Below are 20,307 nucleotides of genomic sequence, written 5' to 3' on the forward strand. Positions count from 1 at the left end.
TAACTTATTTAAATCAAGTAGATCAATGTCAACATTTATTACAGTCACAAAAAAGAATTTAATATACTGTATCAATTTACCTTCTCCACATGTATCAATTTACCTTTTTCAAAAAAAGTTATAAAATACTGATTTTTGTATGCTTAGATGCACATTGCAGAAAAAACGTGACATGCCCTTGAAGCCTTATCAATGAACTGTCAAATGAGTTTGGTTTCATCTTTCAGAAACTTTTCTTTAATTTTCCAGACGAAGATAATCATGAGTTAAAATTTTTACGAAAATACTCAAAAAACACACTTTCACAATTTTATGCCATAAAAGCACGAGTTAGCTGCATGGTGCAATTTTTGTAGGCATTATTTTCACAAATCTTTCACCTAATGACAATATTTTTGACCAATATTTTTTGTACATTTTTGTAGGGGGGGTGTATCAAATTACCTTCCGTATCAAATTACCTTCCCTTCCCCTACAAGTGACAAATCACTGTGTAGTGGTTACCAAGTCCTGCTGCTATAATTATAAACTACTCGCAGCCACAGAGCGGCACGACGTAATCAAGCGCACGTGACTCGGTGCAATGCACTAAGGCAATAACCTTAACGCAAAACTAACGTTACTGAGCTGTATCAGAATCACTGACGCCGGCCCGGTCACGAACTTTTTCCCCCAAGAACTTTCTGTCTCAGTTGCATATTTCTGTAAGTGTAATAATAATCGTGTTTTTATTTGCGACCATTGCGATAACATACAGTATCCTACACTGCGATCACAGATGCGATACAACCAGGGGCGCCGGAAGCGGGGGTCAGGGGGGCGGCCGACCCCCCTGACCTCAATTTTTCTGCAGATGGAGGGGCAGGGAGGGAAATGGTGCCCTTTCAAATTCATGTAAGCTACTGCACATTTTGCAATATAACAATTTCTGCTATTCGCTTTTAGCCTAATTATAATCTTTCATTTTTGCCTCAAAATAATATATAGGCGGCTAGGCCTACGGCACAAATTTTTGCAACACAGTACAGGCCTTAAAACTCGTTTTTTTTCCGCAACCATCGTGGTCTACCGGGAGCTCCTTCTCGGCGGCTAAATCTGCGTGCTTGGAGGCCAAAATACAAAATAAAAATAACGATAGCACAAGTAAATAGAATTAAACTTGAAACAATGCAAAAATGATCACTTAGCGTTGTTGAAGTCTGGGCCTGGGCGACGTCCTACAATAGAATCGTTGCACCACGCAATAACTGCTTTATCGGGATTGTAATCCAGTGCTGCGGGACCATCTAACAACACTCGCACGAGTGTCTCCAATGTGGCTGATTTTAAAGAAGTACGCCACTCCCCTAGAATTCTGTTTAGCAACGAAAAATAACGTTCGACATGTGTTGACGATGACGGCAAGGTAATAAAATAAGTATTTCAATGATGTGAAGGACATTACTAAAAGAAGCATAATTTTTGCAAAATATGATCAAAAAATGTTTTCCCCTCGGATGTCAACTAACCTAGTTCTCCTTTTTAATGTCCGACAACATCGAATCGACATAAAAACGACAGAAGAGACCGGCGGCCAAACTTGGCCGATTGAGGAGGTAGCACCGGCGGTCATTCAAGCACTACTTAGCGGCCATGGCCGCAGGCTGCTTTAAGGCTTGACAGTAAGTTACATCATTACAACATAGCATGATGCCCTTCTTTGTATACCGGACACTTGTAGGCTATCATTACTCAATACATAGTGAGCTGATAGATTAGGATTGTCGCTATATCTTATCTTAAAACTTGAAAAAAAAACTGGCCTTTTAGTAAACAAAAGTGCCCTTTTTTCGTAATCTTGCCCCCCCAGTCAAAAATCGTTCCGGCGCCCCTGGATACAACAGACGACAGAAAGCAGCGAAGTGACATATAGTAGCCATTAGGGAGGCTACGGCAGCCTTCACAAAAAATGATCTTGTTTCTTGATGTTTAAGATCACATTATTTTATTTGGTAATCTGATCTAGATCTTCAAGACAATATATTCTTGGTGATGTTGATCTTCAAGATCACTAAAACTGGTGATCTTGCCCATCTCTGTGCATAGCCTACACTATGTCAGATGTAGATCCCTAACTTAGCCTTAACTAGGCTACAGGCCTAGATATGGATTAGGTTGAATCCGATTGTTATATTCAGTTTCACAGAAAACAACAAGAATAAAGCAGCGGGCAAATTAGTCCTGACAGTGAATCCACGTCCGAGAAACAAGATTAATTTCCTGGCTGAAAAAATGCGATGGGCTAATAAACATGTTGTGAATAATTGGAATACACGTAGACAAACTATAATTGTAAACTACGATAATCATGTAGGCTAGTGTATTTTTACGGTAGGCTACATTTAACTTTAGGCTATATAATCTATCTCCATTAACACTGAAATTTAGGTTTGGAGTGAATCGATTGTGGCAGTTTATGGCAGGGGAAACAACAATCAGATAAAGACGAGTAGGCTATATTGCTTACGTTGCTAGCATAACATACTAAATATTGCGCCACAGCAGGTAGGATAGAATTACAGTTGTTTAGCCTACTTGTCATTGTTTGCATTTAGCCTACATATAATTAAATGGTCAAAGAATTATTAAGAGCTTGTGCTGTAGCCTACTATCCTACTACAGAAGATAGATTTGTTTCGAAACGACAATAGAAATTTTTCACATTAATTTTGATCACCATCAGTCGCCATCTCCGCTTGCAGCAGATTGCACATGAACATGGGTTAGTCTAATTGTTTCCAAAAGTGAGGATTTTAAGCTAACTCGCCCAAATTGAGACAGGACCTTGCGTGCAGAGCCGGATTTAGCTGATGGGGAGCCGGGGGCACTTTTAGATCTGGGAGACCCCGTGCAAAAAGTTTTCGCGCCACGGCGCGAAACACAGCATTATTTCAGCACTGCACTGCACAGCATTTTGCAGAAACTTCAAAGGCTGAAGGGAAAAAAATAATAACACAAAATCACATTTTTTCCACGTCGGGGGGCTTTCAAAAGGGGGCCCGGGGCACCTGCACCCTCTGCCCCCCTAAATCCGGGCCTGCTTGTCTGAATGTTGTTTTGCCACAGTTTTGATTGCCTGCCGCAATTTATTTCTCCTTCGACTTTACCTTCTTTGCAGACTTTAGGCTACTGATTCTGAATTTGATCTTTTGGTGTGACCGAACAGTTTTAAAACTTCAGATTTTATTGCTGCTGCAATTAGATGTAGCTTTGTCATTGTCAATAGATCTTATAAATTTAGATTTTTCTGTTTGGTAATAGTGGTGGCCTCTGCTTTCCAAAGTTCTGGATCCAATGAAACCTGAAAAGAATAAAGTATTTGTTTTGCAAAGCAGTAGTTGACAACCAGGAGCGTAGCCAGCAAAAAAATGGGGGGGCAGTTTCCATTGATTAAGCCTTGTTTTTTTTGTTGAGATTAGTGGCTGAACATGTATTAAGATCAACGATAATAACATTACATAATTCGACAATAAGGACCCGTGCTTCAACGGCTTCAACCAATATTAGAATTGAGCGAATAAGAGAGTTTTCCAACATTACTAAATTTATACAGTAGCCTATACTGTGTATTACGGATTGGAACTATGGCGTGTTGAGCCATTGAACGTTATGCTGTTCCTCCAATCCTATCAATTCAGTTTTCTCTTATTTAACGCATACCTGCGATTTTCTAAAGCAATTGCGTCTTCCAGAGTGTCAGGAAGAACAGCCTTTGAGGTTTCTGGTAACAGAAACGTCAGCAAAGGAGTAACCAAACATATTGTACCCAGGACGTAAAAAGGAATGGAAAGATCGAATTCTTCTCCTGCAACAGAATAAACACTAATAGCCTACTCTTTTGTAGAGATAAAGCTAAGGTAGGCTACTATTACATCAAAACGAGAACACATATGTTGGTTGGTTTTGAATCTTTATCCTCGGACTGACAAAGCCTTGATAGGTTATTCCTGGTAGTTTCGCATACTTGTAGAGGCTCTTGACGCAGTGCTGATTACCGAGATTGACAGAGTGAAGTTTTCCGATTGTTGAAGTGTTGTTGCCGAAAAAATTATTCCAACTATTAGGTGCCGTTAAATGGAGAGCAGTTAGAATGCGTTGCTCAAGCGCACACCCCGAGAGTCGAACCAGCGCCGCGTGATTTTGAGCCGGGCGCGTAACCACTGAGCTATCGGGGCGGACTATAATGAGCCATGCTGTTGAGTAGACAAGAGTAGTCTAAGTTACTTGAAATGCAGGATAGCATTGTATGTTGCAATGACAATACTGACTTGCATGATTAAGAATCGTGCAAGTTTTCAGCACTTACAATACCAAAAGCTGGTAGAAACTACATTAAGCAGGGCAGTGCAGGAGAAAAACTGAAAAATTATTTCATCCGTTAGGTGCCGCAGAATGGGGAACCGTACTTGAAATGAAATTGCTCAATTGCATTCCCGCAGAAGATAACAAGCCATGCTTAAACTTGATATTTCGTTGTTCACAAACTCGGGCGCTTATGCTGCTGAGCTAACTCACTTCGATCATGCCTGGTTATAGTCTTATATTGCAAAGCAGTTTCTTCAAAGACTTGCGGCTTATGGACTAATAGCTTGTATGATTGAATCTCGCTCCTTTTAAAAATCTGTTTAAGTTTGTCTGTAAGAAATGAAATCACCAAAGAACGAGTACAAGTTGGAGACCTGAAAGACAAGCTGAGAAAGACACGTCTTAAATGGTTAAGTCACGTCGTAAGGAAGACGAAGATTATGTCGGAAGAAGAATAAGACAATTAGAAGTTGGTAAAAGGAAACGAAATTGGCCTAAAAGAAGATAGAGAGATTGTGTGACAAAAGATATGGAAATAGTAGGAGTGAAGGAAGAAGATGGTGCTGACAGAGTGATGTGGAGGGTTGCAATCTGTACCGGCAACCCCACTTGAAGTGGAAATAAAGCCAGAAAAAGAAGAAGCATAAAACTTTGTCTGTGATTGCTGCACAAAGTTAAGCTGACGTTTTGATTCTAATTTAAATGCAAAACCTATCCGGTTCGTAAAGGCCTGTTTAAAAGAAAATACGCTTCAAAGCTGAAATAGCGTTTTTTCTCGCATCTACATTTGTTTTTCATTTGAAGATATACAATACTATCAATGAATAGCCGATGACTTACCAAAAAATATCACAAACGGAGATACTATACTTCCTACTCTTGCCGACATGGAAGCAATTCCAGCGCTTGTACTACGAACCAAGGTTGGAAATAATTCTCCAGTATAAAGTATTATCAAGACCATTGAAGTGGTTATGAAGAACCTACCGACCATAGCACTTGCAACTCCAGCTGCATTGTGGACTGAAACGACAAAGTTGATTTACGCAGCTAGAACCAAATTATTTCAACTATCAAGCTAAAAACTATTTTAAATTAAGCTACGTTTATTTTTAGGAAAATAAGTATTATGAATTGAAATTTTATAAAGTGTTAAAAATTTAATTTATGGGATATAGACTGCTTGTATGAAATTCTGCAAAAAGGCATTGAAGATAACTCACATGCTATCTGCGACGCATTATTTTAGGCCACATAAAACTCATTTTTTGATTACCAGATTTCAATGAAGGAGACAAAACACAAAACAATCCACTAAGACCAGTAAGAAATGCAAAAGAATTTCTTCTTCCAAATTTATTAACCATTGCTGCCATGAAGAGAGCAGACACGATATCAACTGCGCCTCCCACAATATTATTTACGTATATATCTCCACCCAAGTTCGATGAATTCAACGTTAAGGTGTAATATCCAAAAAACGAAATGTTCCTTAAAAATACAAACATTAGAACAAAATTAATTTTTTCAAGAATTATGTCTATGAGCATTGAAACTTTAAGATACTTTTAGAAAAGTATTTAACATTAAAAGAAATTTTAAATCAAAAATACAAACGCAAGGCAGACATTTTATTGTTATGAACTTTTTATTTTTGAAACTATAGCCTAGTAAGTGTAAGTTTTTACAAAGAGTAAAACTATGGCTACATTAATACTGATAGCCTATTATGAATTGCAACGGATAGAATAGAAGTAGGCCTACTGGATAAACTTACCATAAAAGACAAATAATAATAATTCTTTTACGTAGTACTCTATTCGCCAGGAACAAATAAATAGCACTTTTCGATTTTGTTTTCTTTTCCTTTTTAATCGTTTGTTTTGCATTCTGAAAAGGAAAACGTAGGGTACGCTGTATCCTAAACGTTCCAATATGAGGTAGTCATAAAGCAAGCTAAGGCTTAAAAAATACTCACACTTGGATTATATTTAAATAAGCTAAAAATAAGCTGAAGGTGCTATTCTATCAAAGCAAGAATTCTGTTGAACATGAATATTAAAACTCTTCGTCGTCAAGTGAACTTCTGGGGCCGAGGGTCTATCCTTTTACCACGCCAGATTCACGATGGTCCAGGACTACACTGGAAGGCTATTATAGAGCAGCCAGTTTTGGTTTCATCTTCCATGACGCGCGCAGACCTTCCACTCCGTTAGGTGGGTTGAAGATGGTACAGTCATTGATGATGTGGTCTGCGGTCTGTTCCTCGGTACCACATTCACAGGAGGAGAAATATTAAAACTGAAGACACTGATGCAAATACACGTGATAAACTTCTATACCTTGAAAAGTTGAGGATCTTTGACCCAGATCTCGCTGATGTCAATTTTATTGACTTTAGCCATCTTTTTCAATAGTTTAACGGCTTGAGAGTCTTTTCGTTTTTGAATCAACCACTTCGGAGACTCTGGAACAAGACTGCAAAACATATGCTGAAAAGCTTCATGACATTTTTAATATTGTTTGCTGAGTAGTGTAAATTTAAGGCGTTTTTTAAACTGCTGTACGAGAAGTGATCGCTGATGAATGATTAGCCACTACATTCTATTAATATAGCCTTCTTTAAATTACTGTCATTTATTTACTTTTATCTATATTTCGTGTATCACAAGTTATGTACTTTTATCTATATTTCGGGTATCACAAGAGTAAATGCCTAACTTGTAACTTTTTAGGAAACTTCAAGAAAAAATAGCCCATGGGTCGACGTATAGAGGCTAATATGTTGCTATTGAAGCCAGGTCAAAAATGCAACCACGAGTGAAATATTTTAAAAGTTTGTACCAAAGAATAGGAAAATATGCTGCAGAAGCAATAGCAAAGCAACGATAAATCCATTTCCAATCTCGAATAAAATAAGCTACCGAAGTCAATAAAGCTGTGCCGAAAGCAAAGCTCACATTCATTGATAAAGCCGCCAAGCTCCTTTTCTTTCCATCTTGAACAAATTCCTGGGCTAAAAAAAATTTATATTTGATGACAACAAAGTAGGCTATAGGCTATAATCTCATTTAAGCGATTGTGTTTTCAAAATACACTGGTTGCCAAAATGATAGCAGGTTCAGATAGGTTACAGCTTGACAACTGGAGCAAACGCTTTGCTTCTGACGAAAATTTTTGTACGCAATGCATGAGCCTAATTTGAAGGTATAGGCTACAATAGCCTACCATAAATATACGTTTTTCTTTTGTAAAATATTCCTTTAGCAATCAACAACCAACCAAATATTCCTTTAGCAAATTTACATCAACCAACCAGAAAATGGTAACTTACACCAAACAAATACGGTAATATAGACAATGATGTGTGCCAATCCCAACAAAAATAGGAATACCACGTAAAGAATGTAAGACTTGACGAACGAGATGGCAGCTTCAAGAATGGAATGTATCGCAAACCCAACGAGAGCAGTTGTTTTTCTTCCAAATCTAGATTAAAAAGCAAATGTAAAGCGTTGCAATTGAATATTTGTTGTTTGTTTATTTTTATCCTGCATTGCGGGAAAGCGGACTTGAGCGCTATGCATGGGTGTACGCCTTCCGACATACACCTGACCCACGCTGCAGCCGACGGCAATGTCTGTTTCCGGTTGTCTACTTTACTTATGACTTAAATTTGGTACTACCTATTACTCGAAATCGATCACTGGGTAGAGGCAATTATCGTAAAGTTTCTTGCCCAGAGAAACAACAGCAGGTGCGGGTGGCTGGAGTCGAACACGCAGGCTCTCGACTGCGAGCCCAACGCGCTAACCACTCGGCCACTGCTGCCGACGGCCACTGCGACGGCCACTGCTGCCGATTTAATAGAAGGATGAAGATTTAATATTAAGTAGTAGACAAATGTATTTAGGCTAGGCCTAATATAAAAGAAATATGACCACAGCACTACAGAGTCGGACTACCACACAATCTGCTTTGCTTAAGCGATGAAATGATTTTGCTATTTTAGACCGGGTGTTCTGAACTTTATGCTCACTTGTTTTTGATAGGAACACTCTGGCACTAAATTTGACAGTCTTTTGTCTGTTTGCTTGACCACGCTGACGAAACCCAACTAACGCGAACCAATCTGTGCATGACCTTTTGTTTAATTCTGTGGAAAAGTGGGTGATTTGTTACCCGTAAGATAGGCCAGTACCTGAGTCCAGGGTTATGCGTTGACAAAGCTTTGCATAGTAGCCCATTAGTTTGCACGGTATTGTCTTTCAATAAAATTTCGAAAAACTCGTCTGAGGTGTCTCCATCTTCCTTTATAGTAGGCTAATAAAAGGCTGATTTTTCCTCATATCTCCACTCTACTGGAAGAGTTAATTTACTGTAATTGTGAACAGGGCCGGATTTAGCTGATGGGGGGCCCGGGGCACTTTTAGATCGAGAGGCCACCGTGCAAAAAAATTTTTTGCGCCTACGGCGCGAAAAACCACCTCTACGTCTTCAGTAGCATCAGTCCAGTACTGCACAGCAAATTGCAGAAACTTTAAAGGCCAAAAGGAAAAAATAAACACAAAATCACATTTTTTCCACATAGGGGGGCCCTTCAAAAGTCGGGGGCCCGGGGCAACTGCCCCCTCTGCCCCCCACTAAATCCGGGCCTGATTGTGAACTAGCTGAGTGAGTAATGTATTCACTTCGAATAAATTGCAGCATTTTCTTAGCCGTTAAAAGACACATTAAAAGCTTCTACCGGTACCCCTTATTACTCCATTGTTGGAAACACGGTTAACCAATTCCAAGGAAGATTAATCCAATATGACGGAGAGAGTGAGGCGAGCGAAAACTTTTCGCAAAAAAATGCAAAAAGGATAAGCTCGAGTCCAGGTTCCTCCTATGTGAGCTACTATCACAGACCGTAGAAAGTAATTATGGATCGGGTATTTAATGTACGGTATGTATAGAGCTTTTGTAATTACTTGTTATCTCATTAATATGTATACTGTGGTATTATAATATTAACAACATTGCTCAAGTGCATGACGCTAGCTCATGGTAAGAGGTAGAGCAAGTTCATGAAAGCAAAATATTATCAAGAAACCAGAACAGTTTGTTTCGTCTCAAAGTGACATCTTCAAAAAATTCTTTCTCTAAATATCCCTTTTGTGACGGAAACAGAGGTGTATACTTTTACAAGGTTTCAAGCTGTCATGCAGCAACATCGATTGAATAAAATGTTGCACAGACAGCAATACTTGAATAAGCGGAAATGCTGCTCAAAGTAGGCCTAGTGAGAAACTTTTAAAGCTTTGGAATTCGATTACCGGACCTGCATCCGTGATTTAAAGCCTAAACAAAAATACGAAGCTGCCATGATTAAGCTTTTGTGCACAGGCAGTGGAATGACGCAGAGAATAAGGTAATCGCTTTACAATCATGCAATCCTGGTTCGATTCCCGGCTTAACCTGGTTGTTGAAAGACACTGCTCAGAAAAACACCAGAGTGTAATAAACAGGGTGGGGTAGTTGCTGAAGGAAAATCGGCCGAGAGAAAGGAACTGCCACCCTACTCTCGTTAGTGCGAAGGCTTAGTGTGCTATGATTCAAGTGTGAGACTCACCTTTACCTTTACCATATGCAACCACTTGCTCTTGCACTCGTCTATAGCACTGTTGAATATGCTGCTCTGGCCTTGTGTTGCACTACACATGTCACAACAGTTGATGCTACCCTCAATGACACGATGAAGATGATTACCGGTTGTCTTCGCTCCACTCCCACTGACTTCTTACTCCACTCCCACTCCCACTCCACTCCCTTAGACAAATTCGTACACCAGCCATACACATCAGCGAGCGATACTGCATAAAAAACAGCCCTTGAATAAATTGATTTTCATGGCACAAATTTCAGAGTCTGAACACCACAAATCTTTCCGACCCTTTCCTCACTATACTACACAGTAGGCCTACACACCTCCATGACTCCAATTTTAACCTCCAAGCAGCGTCTGTGGATGAAATAATATAACTGCTACCAATATAACTACCGGCTTATATGTAAAAATATAGATTAAACCATCGAAGAAAGCTTTCTCAGTTCAAGGATAAAGATTACCACAAACAACTCAATTAACTCATCATCATCATAATCCATCGTCGGTTTGTTCCCCACTAGTGGGGGTGGCCGATTGTTTCCGCGCAGCAATTGTTTTAATCCCTTTTCTCCATTTCACTCTGTCCCTTGCATCTTTCTCCTTCAGTCCGACTTTTTTAAATTCATCCTTAACTAGCATGTTGATTGTTGAAGTACACAGTAGTTTACCACACAGAATACCCTAGACCAGGGGTGTCCAACCTTTTGACCAAAAAAACACATGGGGTTTAAGAATGATAGCGCGGGCCACTTGAGTGTTTACTGCTAATTTGTAATTTTAGAAATGGCTGTCTTATAATTTCTAGATAAAACCCTCACACCAAAATTCTAATCTGAAAAATGTGTAATATCCTCTTTTACAATTTTAAGAAGAATAAACAAATATACCAAGATATGGTAAAGTCAACAAAATTTCTACTACACGTCGACATTTCAATGTAAAGTTTGGCACTTTTTCTATAACGAGTTTGGCAATATGTGGTGAGATGGACGATGTAGCAATGCGAAGCGAGTTTTCCATGTGGCTGTCAAACATTAGTGATCTCACATCATTATGGGATTTGACATGGTTCATCCGCGAAAAAACTTGCTCGCACAAGTTTCTGCTGCCGAGTAATGAGGTCATAAAAACTGCTTATCTGTAAATCCTCTGATATTTTTCTACATAGAGGCATATTTTTTTGTAAAATGTAAAAGCGTTGCTTGCTTTTTAATTCAATTTTATGTATTTTTGCATTGCTGGCGCGAACCTGTAGAGAACGATGAAGTAAACTCATGAATTTGGCACCTACAAAAGGGAAAGATGGCAAAACCAAAAGGTTTAAAATAAGTTTCGATAAAACAGTGGAAAACACTATCTTAAAAATGCACAGCCACCAAACCTAGAAAAGAAAGATAAAAAAGGAAACTTTTATTTGGTCGGTTGTTGTAAAAATAGGCCTACAAAATAAAGTTGCGAAAATAGGCCTACAAAATAAAGTTGCGAAAATAGGCCTTTTTGTTTCCTATTTGACATATTCTATATCATTGCAGAGTGCAGAAAACATTTTACTGCTAAATGCGTTTTAGGCGAGTCTCTGATATCAGATGTACCTCAATGAAGTAAGAAATATTAAAGAAAGGTATGGACCAATGAGCCATCTTTTCACATTAAAGGCTATAAATGGCTAACCGATCATTCTATGATGACAACATTTTAACACAATATAATGTGATCACTTCAGGAAATTGTATAAAAAAAATCAACCACATATGATTAGAGGATTAGAAAAAATATTTGAAAACACTGACGGTCATCAGAGCAACTTGAGTGTTCAAACGTGTTTGGACTCTTGAGCTGCCGGGTATGGACCGTTGAATCACTCTGATGACTTCGACTTCAAAAATATTTAGAGCAAGTTTTTGAGGTACAATGAATATAATTGTCAAATGCACACATTGTTAACAGTGTGCCGATATCATGTAACGGTTTTACAATCTTCCACCGCTCTTTTCATTTCTTCTTCCTCAAACTGACCCTTCTTCTTGTGTAATGTCAACATTGAATACTCACCAGCTTCACTATTCATTTTATAATATTTAATACACCACTTACAGAACACAATAATGTTTAAAATAAATTAAACGTGTTTATTGTCTCTCATTCAATAATGTGTAACCCATAACCCATGGCTCAGGAAAAACATTTTTGGTGGATCAAGGGTCACAACAGTCAGTGACTAATTTTCATCTGAGCTTAACTTGATTATGATGAAGTGAAATCTAAAATAACTTGATTAACTCCTACATTAGATAGCTAATTACAATTTCTGAACTTTAATTAAGTTACTGATGCTAGCGCTATTTAAATTTGTCTAAAACTCTAAACGCAAACATGAAAATTAACTAAAACATCCCAAAATCACACTTCACCCCTTAAACTTGCAAAATTTTTGAAACTTTAACTCAGAACTTTCTACGAATCAAAAATGAACCAAACACAACGTATTCAATCCACAAAAAAGTGTATGGTAACCTGTTATTTGAATTTAAAAGAGGGTGGCTGATGGGTCAAGCATGGTCATGGGTCCATACCTTCCCTACTGACCGAAACGATTTTGCGGAAAGGATGTGGACGTAAACAATGTGGATAATGTGATGCGTAACAATGTGCATTATGATGCCATAAAATTAACTTGAACAGTTGTGCACCCCTGCACTATACAGTAGAAATTATAACGTAATAGACAAAGAAACCAAAGAATAAATGCCACTATCTCGGAATGTAAGTTCGCCATAAATTTCGTGGACGATTAAGTTGATAATATAAGCCATTTCAAAAAATACCACGCGGGCCACTCAGAAACTTCCGGCAGGTTGGAAACCCCTGCCCTAGTAAACTATAATAGGCCCACTATGACAGGAAAAATAAACACTTCAACGAAATATAGGCTAATGCTACCTGTCTGCCACATGTCCACCTATCGTACTGGAAATCATCATGCCAAACATAAACGCCGATACAGTGATTGGTCGTTTCCAGGCAGCTTCACAAATTAGATCGAACTGAAAAAAGCATTGGAATTTGTTGAGACAGCCGCTGGCATTTTCATCATAATCAAAATATTTGTATTGATGATAATAATTTAAGCGAGAACATCTTTCCAAGTTACAAAATGATATGAAAATGCAAAGACCCATTGAAATGAACACCGTCTTTTCTATTCGAATTACAATCTCCTGACGACTTATTAAAGTAAAAAGATTGATTGCTTGTGAGAATCTTTATCCTCGCACTGATAAAGCTTCTTCAAAAACTTAATCCTAGCAGCTTCGCATACTTGTAGAGGCTTCTGGCGCAGGTCCGGTCAACGAGTTTGACTGAGTGAAGTTGCCGATTGTTGAAGTGTTCTTGTCTGTAAATTATTACATACAACAGGTAGCCTACCACTGAATGGAGAGCAGTCTTTGAAATAAGTTGCTTAAGCAGCGCATACCCCCAGAGTCGAACCAGTGTCGCTTGATCATGAAGTTTCTTTGTTCGTAAAGTCGTTTGCCTAATCAACTGAGCTATCGGAGCAGGTTAGCGTTTCTCAAATTGAAATCTGTGCTTGGCCATGGACGCAAAACAATTTTTACTAGTCTTACGTAAAGGTTTTTAGCATGGACTTCTAAATAGTAGCATCTGGACTGGAAACGCAGTGGGCAACAGTAGGCCAAACAGTTGGTACAACAGTTGGCCAACATGGTTAGTTACTTGGCTGTTGGCCCACTGTTGGCCAACTGTTGTACCAACTGTTTGGGCTACTGTTGCCCACTGCGTTTCCAGTCCAGATTCTACTATTTAGAAGTCCATGGTTTTTAGAAACACATTGATTATGCCCTCTCCAGCACCATCGAGTAATGTTACATTTTTTATACCAAAGATCCGAAACCATTGATACTAAAATAATTCAAACCAAGTAGTTCGAGTAGTGATTGAGGAAACCGCACCTCGAAAATATAAGAAAGTAATTTTATTCACCATATATTTGTAAGATCGGAATGAAAACATCGTCTGTACATTTATCAGTCATTTTTTTTTTTTCACTATTGCATTATCACAGCATGATTTTGGTGCATTGTTGAATGTTTATCTTCCTTACATGAGCAGTGCCGGTTTCAAAGTGCAGAAGCAAACTATTGCATGTACTTCACAATGTAGATTTTAACGACCTGTTTTAGCCTGATGCTGCGAGATCGCTGTGGTAATAGCGGATTGCACTGGCTTTTGGAACACAGTTCCCTATAGTCATGTGCTATGACGAATGGTGTTGAAGCCAGTGATTCGTTCTTTCATGCGTTTTTTTTTTTGTTTTTTTGTTTGGCTTGAGGCTACTGGCTGTTGAGTTTCTGTGTTGTTAGGCGTTATTGGTGTGAAATTTTGTTGAATCAGTTGATTAATAGATTAGGTGACGTAGTTCTTCCCTTTAGGCACGGTTGTTGATTTTCAAAAATAGCTTCAAGCCAAACAAAAGAGCCACATAAAAGAACGACTCACTGACTTCAACACCATTCCTCATAGCAACCAGCTCAGTGGCCGAGTGGTTTCGCCTTCGGCTCTGGTGCTGGTAGATCTGAGATCGATTCCAGGTCGGGTCAAACCGAAGACTTTAAAAACGGTACCGATTGTGTTCTATCCTGCATAGCGCAGTGAGAATGAGTCGGGTAATAATGTGATAACATCGTAAACCTGATATAAATTAAAAATGAGCCCTGTCGCTAAAAGACCTTAGCTGTTGTAGAGCGACAATAAATAAAACCATAACATTATTATTATTCCTCATAGCAACCAGCTCACTGGCCGAGTGGTTTCGCCTTCGGCTCTGGTGCTGGTAGATCTGAGATCGATTCCAGGTCGGGTCAAACCGAAGACTTTAAAAACGGTACCGATTGTGTTCTATCCTGCATAGCGCAGTGAGAATGAGTCGGGTGATAATGTGATAACATCGTAAACCTGATATAAATTAAAAATGAGCCCTGTCGCTAAAAGACCTTAGCTGTTGTAGAGCGACAATAAATAAAACTATAACATTATTATTATTATTCCTCATAGCAAACCAGCTCAGTGGCCGAGTGGTTTCGCCTTCGGCTCTGGTGCTGGTAGATCTGAGATCGATTCCAGGTCGGGTCAAACCAAAGACTTTAAAAACGGTACCGATTGTGTTCTATCCTGCATAGCGCAGTGAGAATGAGTCGGGTAATAATGTGATAACATCGTAAACCTGATACAAATTAAAAATGAGCCCTGTCGCTAAAAGACCTTAGCTGTTGTAGAGCGACAATAAATAAAACCATAACATTATTATTATTCCTCATAGCAACCAGCTCAGTGGCCGAGTGGTTTCGCCTTCGGCTCTGGTGCTGGTAGATCTGAGATCGATTCCAGGTCGGGTCAAACCGAAGACTTTAAAAACGGTACCGATTGTGTTCTATCCTGCGTAGCGCAGTGAAAATGAGGCGGGTAATAATGTGATAACATCGTAAACCTGATATAAATTGAAAATGAGCCCTGTCGCTAAAAGACCTTAGCTGTTGTAGAGCGACAATAAATAAAACCATAACATTATTATTATTATTCCTCATAGCAACCAGCCCATTGGTCAAGTGGTTTCGCCTTCGCCTCTGGTGCTGGTAGATCTGTGATCGATTCCAGGTCGGGTCAAACCGAAGACTTTAAAAACGGTACCGATTGTGTTCTTTCACTGTGTTCCGAAAGCTATTGCAATCTGCTATTACCACAGCGAACTCGCAGCATCAAGCTAAAACAGGTCGTTAAAATCTACATTGTGAAGTAAGCAACCATCATGCTGCTAAAAGCGAAACTCAATCAAAGTATATATAGCATGTACATTTACAGTTAGGCTTATCAGCAAAATCGAACAACCTAGATTGTACGAAGCATTTTATTTTTATAAGGAAATATTTCACAAAATGGACACCTACTGAGAATTACAAAACTCGACTGTGAAAATATCAATTGTCGCTTTGGTGTGGCATCTGATACCACATGATCTATAGCCGTCTAAAAGGCATTGGAGACACCCTTCTTGAGAAACTTGTGGGTAGTGGCCAGGAGGAACTAACATTTTTCTAAGACAAAAATTTGAACAAGCACAAGCCCTGTGACTCTGTAAGATATGCCTGTCGAAGTTGCAAACTCAGTTTAAGATTCATAAAAGATCGCATTGGTATTGAACGTCATCGTGTGCAGACTTACGTCAGGTGGTTAAAGACTTAGATTAAGTGAACGGGAAAGAAGCTAATCTTCATGTCCATGTTCAGACACGTTTTTAAGTGTTTTACCAAAGACACAGCTGCAATGCTGCATGTTGTTGAAAGGTGTAAAATCGTCGGCTTTTCGAGTGTCGTAAGGTACAAAAGCTCTCACTAATCGGCTATGCAGCAATGCAGACTGATGAAGTGGGGCAATACTTTAGAAAAACAAGTAGGCTACTTGCGGACGGATGACGTATATAGGATAGGCTACACGTGTCTTTCGTAGGTATCAAAAGAAAGAAGTTCAAATACAATATCTGTTGATGTTACTTTTATCTCATTGTAAATTTTATGTCAGCTAACATTGACAGTTTTTCGTCATTCAAACCTTATTTCATCATTCGATTTAGATAAGAACATTGAACAACCCACTTCCGAAGAAACGGTGTTTCCCCCGAAGGAGTAGTTGTATGTGAATCCATCTGAACAAGCTTCTTTTTGTGTTGTTACTGTTCGATATGAAGTGGCACTGTGGTTATTGGTACCCACAATCGTAAATCTGCAAAAAAACATGCAATTAGAATGCTATTGCCAGTTTTAAACGAAAAATACAAATTAAGGAGAAAACCTGCAGATGGTTTTAGTTTGAAATTAGAGCTACAGAGAGAAAGGTGACAAAAATGAAGCACTGTTACGCATGTTCAATTGCATAGCACGTTTGAGTTGTAATATTCTCATGTGTTTCTATTTCGGTTCGAGGACATAGCTAAGCATAATTATACAAAATTGCCAGAATTTCAACGAAAAAAAAAAGAAAACCAAATAATTATGGCGAAGTTAAGACATAGCCTACAATAGATAGGCCTAAGGAAACAAAAGGAACGAAACAATTTTATATAAAAACAAAACAATATATTTCAGAGTGTTTTATGTTTCAAATATCCCAATTGGTAGCTAATGGCTTTGCCCTGAAATACTCTTTTAAACAATTTTCCAGATTCATTATGATAAAGTCCATTTTAAATCGGCTTGACCTTACGTTACATCACAACAATTAGCCTACGCCACAAAAATACCTCTTACTTGTAACACTGGTAAAGAAGATTATTGCTTAAATTGAAGTTCTCTGGTAAATCTGAATCGCTGACATCATTTGTCTGAGCATAAAAAATTAAAGTGCAAGCAGAAGCAGTAGCGGATGTAGAAAAAAAAATTGAGAGGGCACGAGAATTTCAACAACTCAAAAATTCTAAGCGCAATAAACAATGGAAATTTTTAGATCTAAAAAAAGTAAACAGGTAGAACATGATAGGGGCTTGCCGTCTGTTCGCCTAACACTCCCAATTGGTCTTACACTAAATTCGTCCAATCAAACACTAAATTGATGTAACCAACAAGCCAAAGCCCCCAAGTTAGCTTTAAAGTTAACGTTAAGTTTCAACTCTTTTGTTACAAGGCGACAGAAGGATTGCAATTTCTTATTCTTTGACGAAGTTTATCCAAATTTGTACAAGAAATTATTTCGGTCTCGAGCATGCTCTAAAGTTTGAGTTTTTTTTTTTTTCATTTTCTAGATCCCTGCTATGTTATGGTAAGTCGGTCTAAGTTATTATTTTTTCATTGAACTTGTGTAACTTTTGCATTGTGTATATTGCTTGCATATTTCAAACATGCACTATGCTCCTGTTACTGACAAATAAACCATTGATTGATTGAAGGTCAGAAAAAAAGAATAAAACTGAAACTGAGTTGTGTATTTAGAGCTACGGTATACTGTACTTACCGATAAATTTTCGTCAACAAAGGATTTCCTACAAACGTGAGGTGGAACGTAATTCAAGTAAACTGGAGATTGGACCAACATACCCCAAAGGATGAAGACAGGACATAGCATTGCCACTGAACGGATTTGAAAAGTTCCAAATTTGCTCAGTATTTGTGAAACTGTTTTGCTGATGTTATTTTCTTCTGAAAAAATTTTCCTAGTTTCTAAACAACACTCTTCTTCTAATTTGTCAACAGACATTTTGAAAAATCTTACACGATAGCTGTAACCCCACTATGTTGTTCTCTAAAAGAATTGTTACAATTTTGATGAACCAGCTAAATAAATACTTTACTAGGGTCTAGCTAGGCCATGTAACCAGTTCTTTGAGTGTTACGTTTCAGAATGTTTACTCTTCTAAACACTACGTTAACAAGGGTCTCAGACTCAAATTGCTCTGAGGGCCAAATGACCATTTGTAAATTAACCCGAGCTACGCAATAAGCCTACGCAATAAGAAGTCAATAAACAAAAAAGATGGCAAGAACACACCAAGAACGCGAGATCGCAAGAAAAAGTAGTAAAAACAAAGAGAACACCGTACGAACGCAATAAAACGTAAACGAAGAAATAAAAGAATTCAAACGAAACGATGGATCTGGAGTCTGGAGAGTAAAAATCTAGCAATCAACTTTCAAAAGCGCGGAAAAAACTAAACCCTTAAAGAATTGACTTCAGAAAATACAAAGGTTATTGTTAAGGTAACGACCCAATAAATAGGCATTGTGATTGTGATGTAACAATACAAGTTTCTTACACGCAATAAAATGATGGACAGTAGTGCTGAAAAGTCATGTGAAGTTTGATGAGCATTTTAATAATAATAATAAACACAAATAATAATAATGTTAGTTTTTATATAGCGCTGTATCCATCGCAGAATGCGTTGCTCCTCAGCGCTTTACAAACCAGACATTGAGCAATTTTAGAGCTCATTTTATCTTCTAAATCCATAGAATAAATATGTAAAACAAGGGTAAATAGAATAAATATGTACCGTACTGTAATTGTGAATTATTTCAAAGTATAAAAATGCATCGCGAGCCGTATGTTTCAGAACCTTGATTTAGACTTTTAATTTAGAGGATAATTACGAATTATGTAGATTCATGTACAGCAAAAGTTTGTTGTAACTTGTTAGTGTGTATTTTTGAATGCGTTTAATTATGTGAAACATGTCCTACACGTGCATTGTAGTCTTCATTTGTTTATTCTATTGGAACATACTCTATCCATGTTAAGCTTTTTTTTCAGTAAGCCACGTCATTACTGAGCAGCAACAACTTGTGAGACAATGACAACTTCTTGTTCCCATTCAATGTCGGGGTAAAGCATCAGTGTGTAGTTATTGCTCTGTTTGCCAGAACAATTAAGTTTGAAATCATTGCCAAATGTGCACACTCTACACTACAGTCTACAAACACCAACATAGTATCCACCAAGAAAAAAACAAAAAAGGCATAACTTACTTTATATCAAATACAGTTATTACTAGGGCCGACAAAAGTCAATAAAGTCAAAATTTGTTAAGGACCTCGTCTGTCCATGAATCAAAGAATATAGTTGTTTTCAGCACCTAGGGGAGTGTTTTTAAAAAGTTTATAGGTCAAAATAAAGTCAAAATGACAATAAAGTCAAAATTTTGAATAAAGTCAAAATTTGTCAAATTATGGCTTTTGACAAACTTTTTTGTGTTTCTTGAGAGTAATTTTTGTCAAAATCCTCGTTAAAGCTTTGTAAATCAGGAACTGCGACACAACTAAATCATATTAACCCATAAAAGCAGGAAATATGTCACAATGCCCACTTGGATCAGCAGTAACTTTTATCGCAAATTGTCCATTGTTTATACATTGTTACGTGTTTAAATAATTCTTAAATACTTCCTTTTCACAAACGAGGTCTTTTCGAAGATCAACAGTTTGGATTTTAGGAATAGCCTACTGACATTCTGTAATGCAAAAATGCCTAAGCAAGCTCAATCGTCTTGAGATTTAGACCTTTATCGAGATTTTGCTGATGAATTTAATTTACCATGCGAAAAAAATCGATCAAAGTGCCCTCCTTTCCATAGGACAAAATAACACAGGCTACCTAAATCTATCGCCAAGAAACACGACACACTTTTTATAATAATAATAACAATATTTATATAGCGCCACATCCACAGTCAAACTATGCTCTTGGGCGCTGTACAGAACATGGCAATGGTGATAATTAATACGGTACTTTCAGTCATAATGTTCATTGAA

The 20,307-nt window shown here is 38.0% G+C and overlaps 1 protein-coding gene across 1 annotated transcript; it reads right to left on the reverse strand.

Moving 5' to 3' along the window:
• Window positions 1–720: 720 nt before the first annotated feature.
• Window positions 721–18,934, reverse strand: LOC145771685 (solute carrier family 22 member 21-like). Its single transcript, XM_082583420.1, has 12 exons — window positions 18,014–18,934; window positions 17,314–17,387; window positions 16,663–16,789; window positions 12,935–13,038; window positions 7,679–7,833; window positions 7,189–7,360; window positions 6,687–6,822; window positions 6,122–6,234; window positions 5,621–5,835; window positions 5,185–5,367; window positions 3,700–3,844; window positions 721–3,340 (listed from the first exon to the last, which is right to left on the reverse strand). The coding sequence occupies exons 1-12, from the start codon at window positions 18,254–18,256 to the stop codon at window positions 3,277–3,279; spliced, it is 1,731 nt and encodes a 576-aa protein (XP_082439546.1). The 5' UTR covers window positions 18,257–18,934; the 3' UTR covers window positions 721–3,276.
• Between the last annotated feature and the right edge of the window lie 1,373 nt (window positions 18,935–20,307).

This window comes from Aplidium turbinatum, chromosome 1 (genome assembly GCF_918807975.1).
Source record: "Aplidium turbinatum chromosome 1, kaAplTurb1.1, whole genome shotgun sequence".
NCBI lineage: Eukaryota > Metazoa > Chordata > Ascidiacea > Aplousobranchia > Polyclinidae > Aplidium > Aplidium turbinatum.

Bases quoted from the DNA above. Each gene is read 5' to 3' on its own strand.
- LOC145771685 (XM_082583420.1), bottom strand. From the start codon at position 18,256: ATGTCTGTTGACAAATTAGAAGAAGAGTGTTGTTTAGAAACTAGGAAA. The intron at 17,388-18,013 runs GTAAGTACAGTA...TTTTATGCTCAG, and splicing joins TTGTTGACGAAAATTTATCG to ACAAATGATGTCAGCGATTC. The intron at 3,341-3,699 runs GTATGCGTTAAA...TATTCTTTTCAG, and splicing joins ATTGCTTTAGAAAATCGCAG to GTTTCATTGGATCCAGAACT.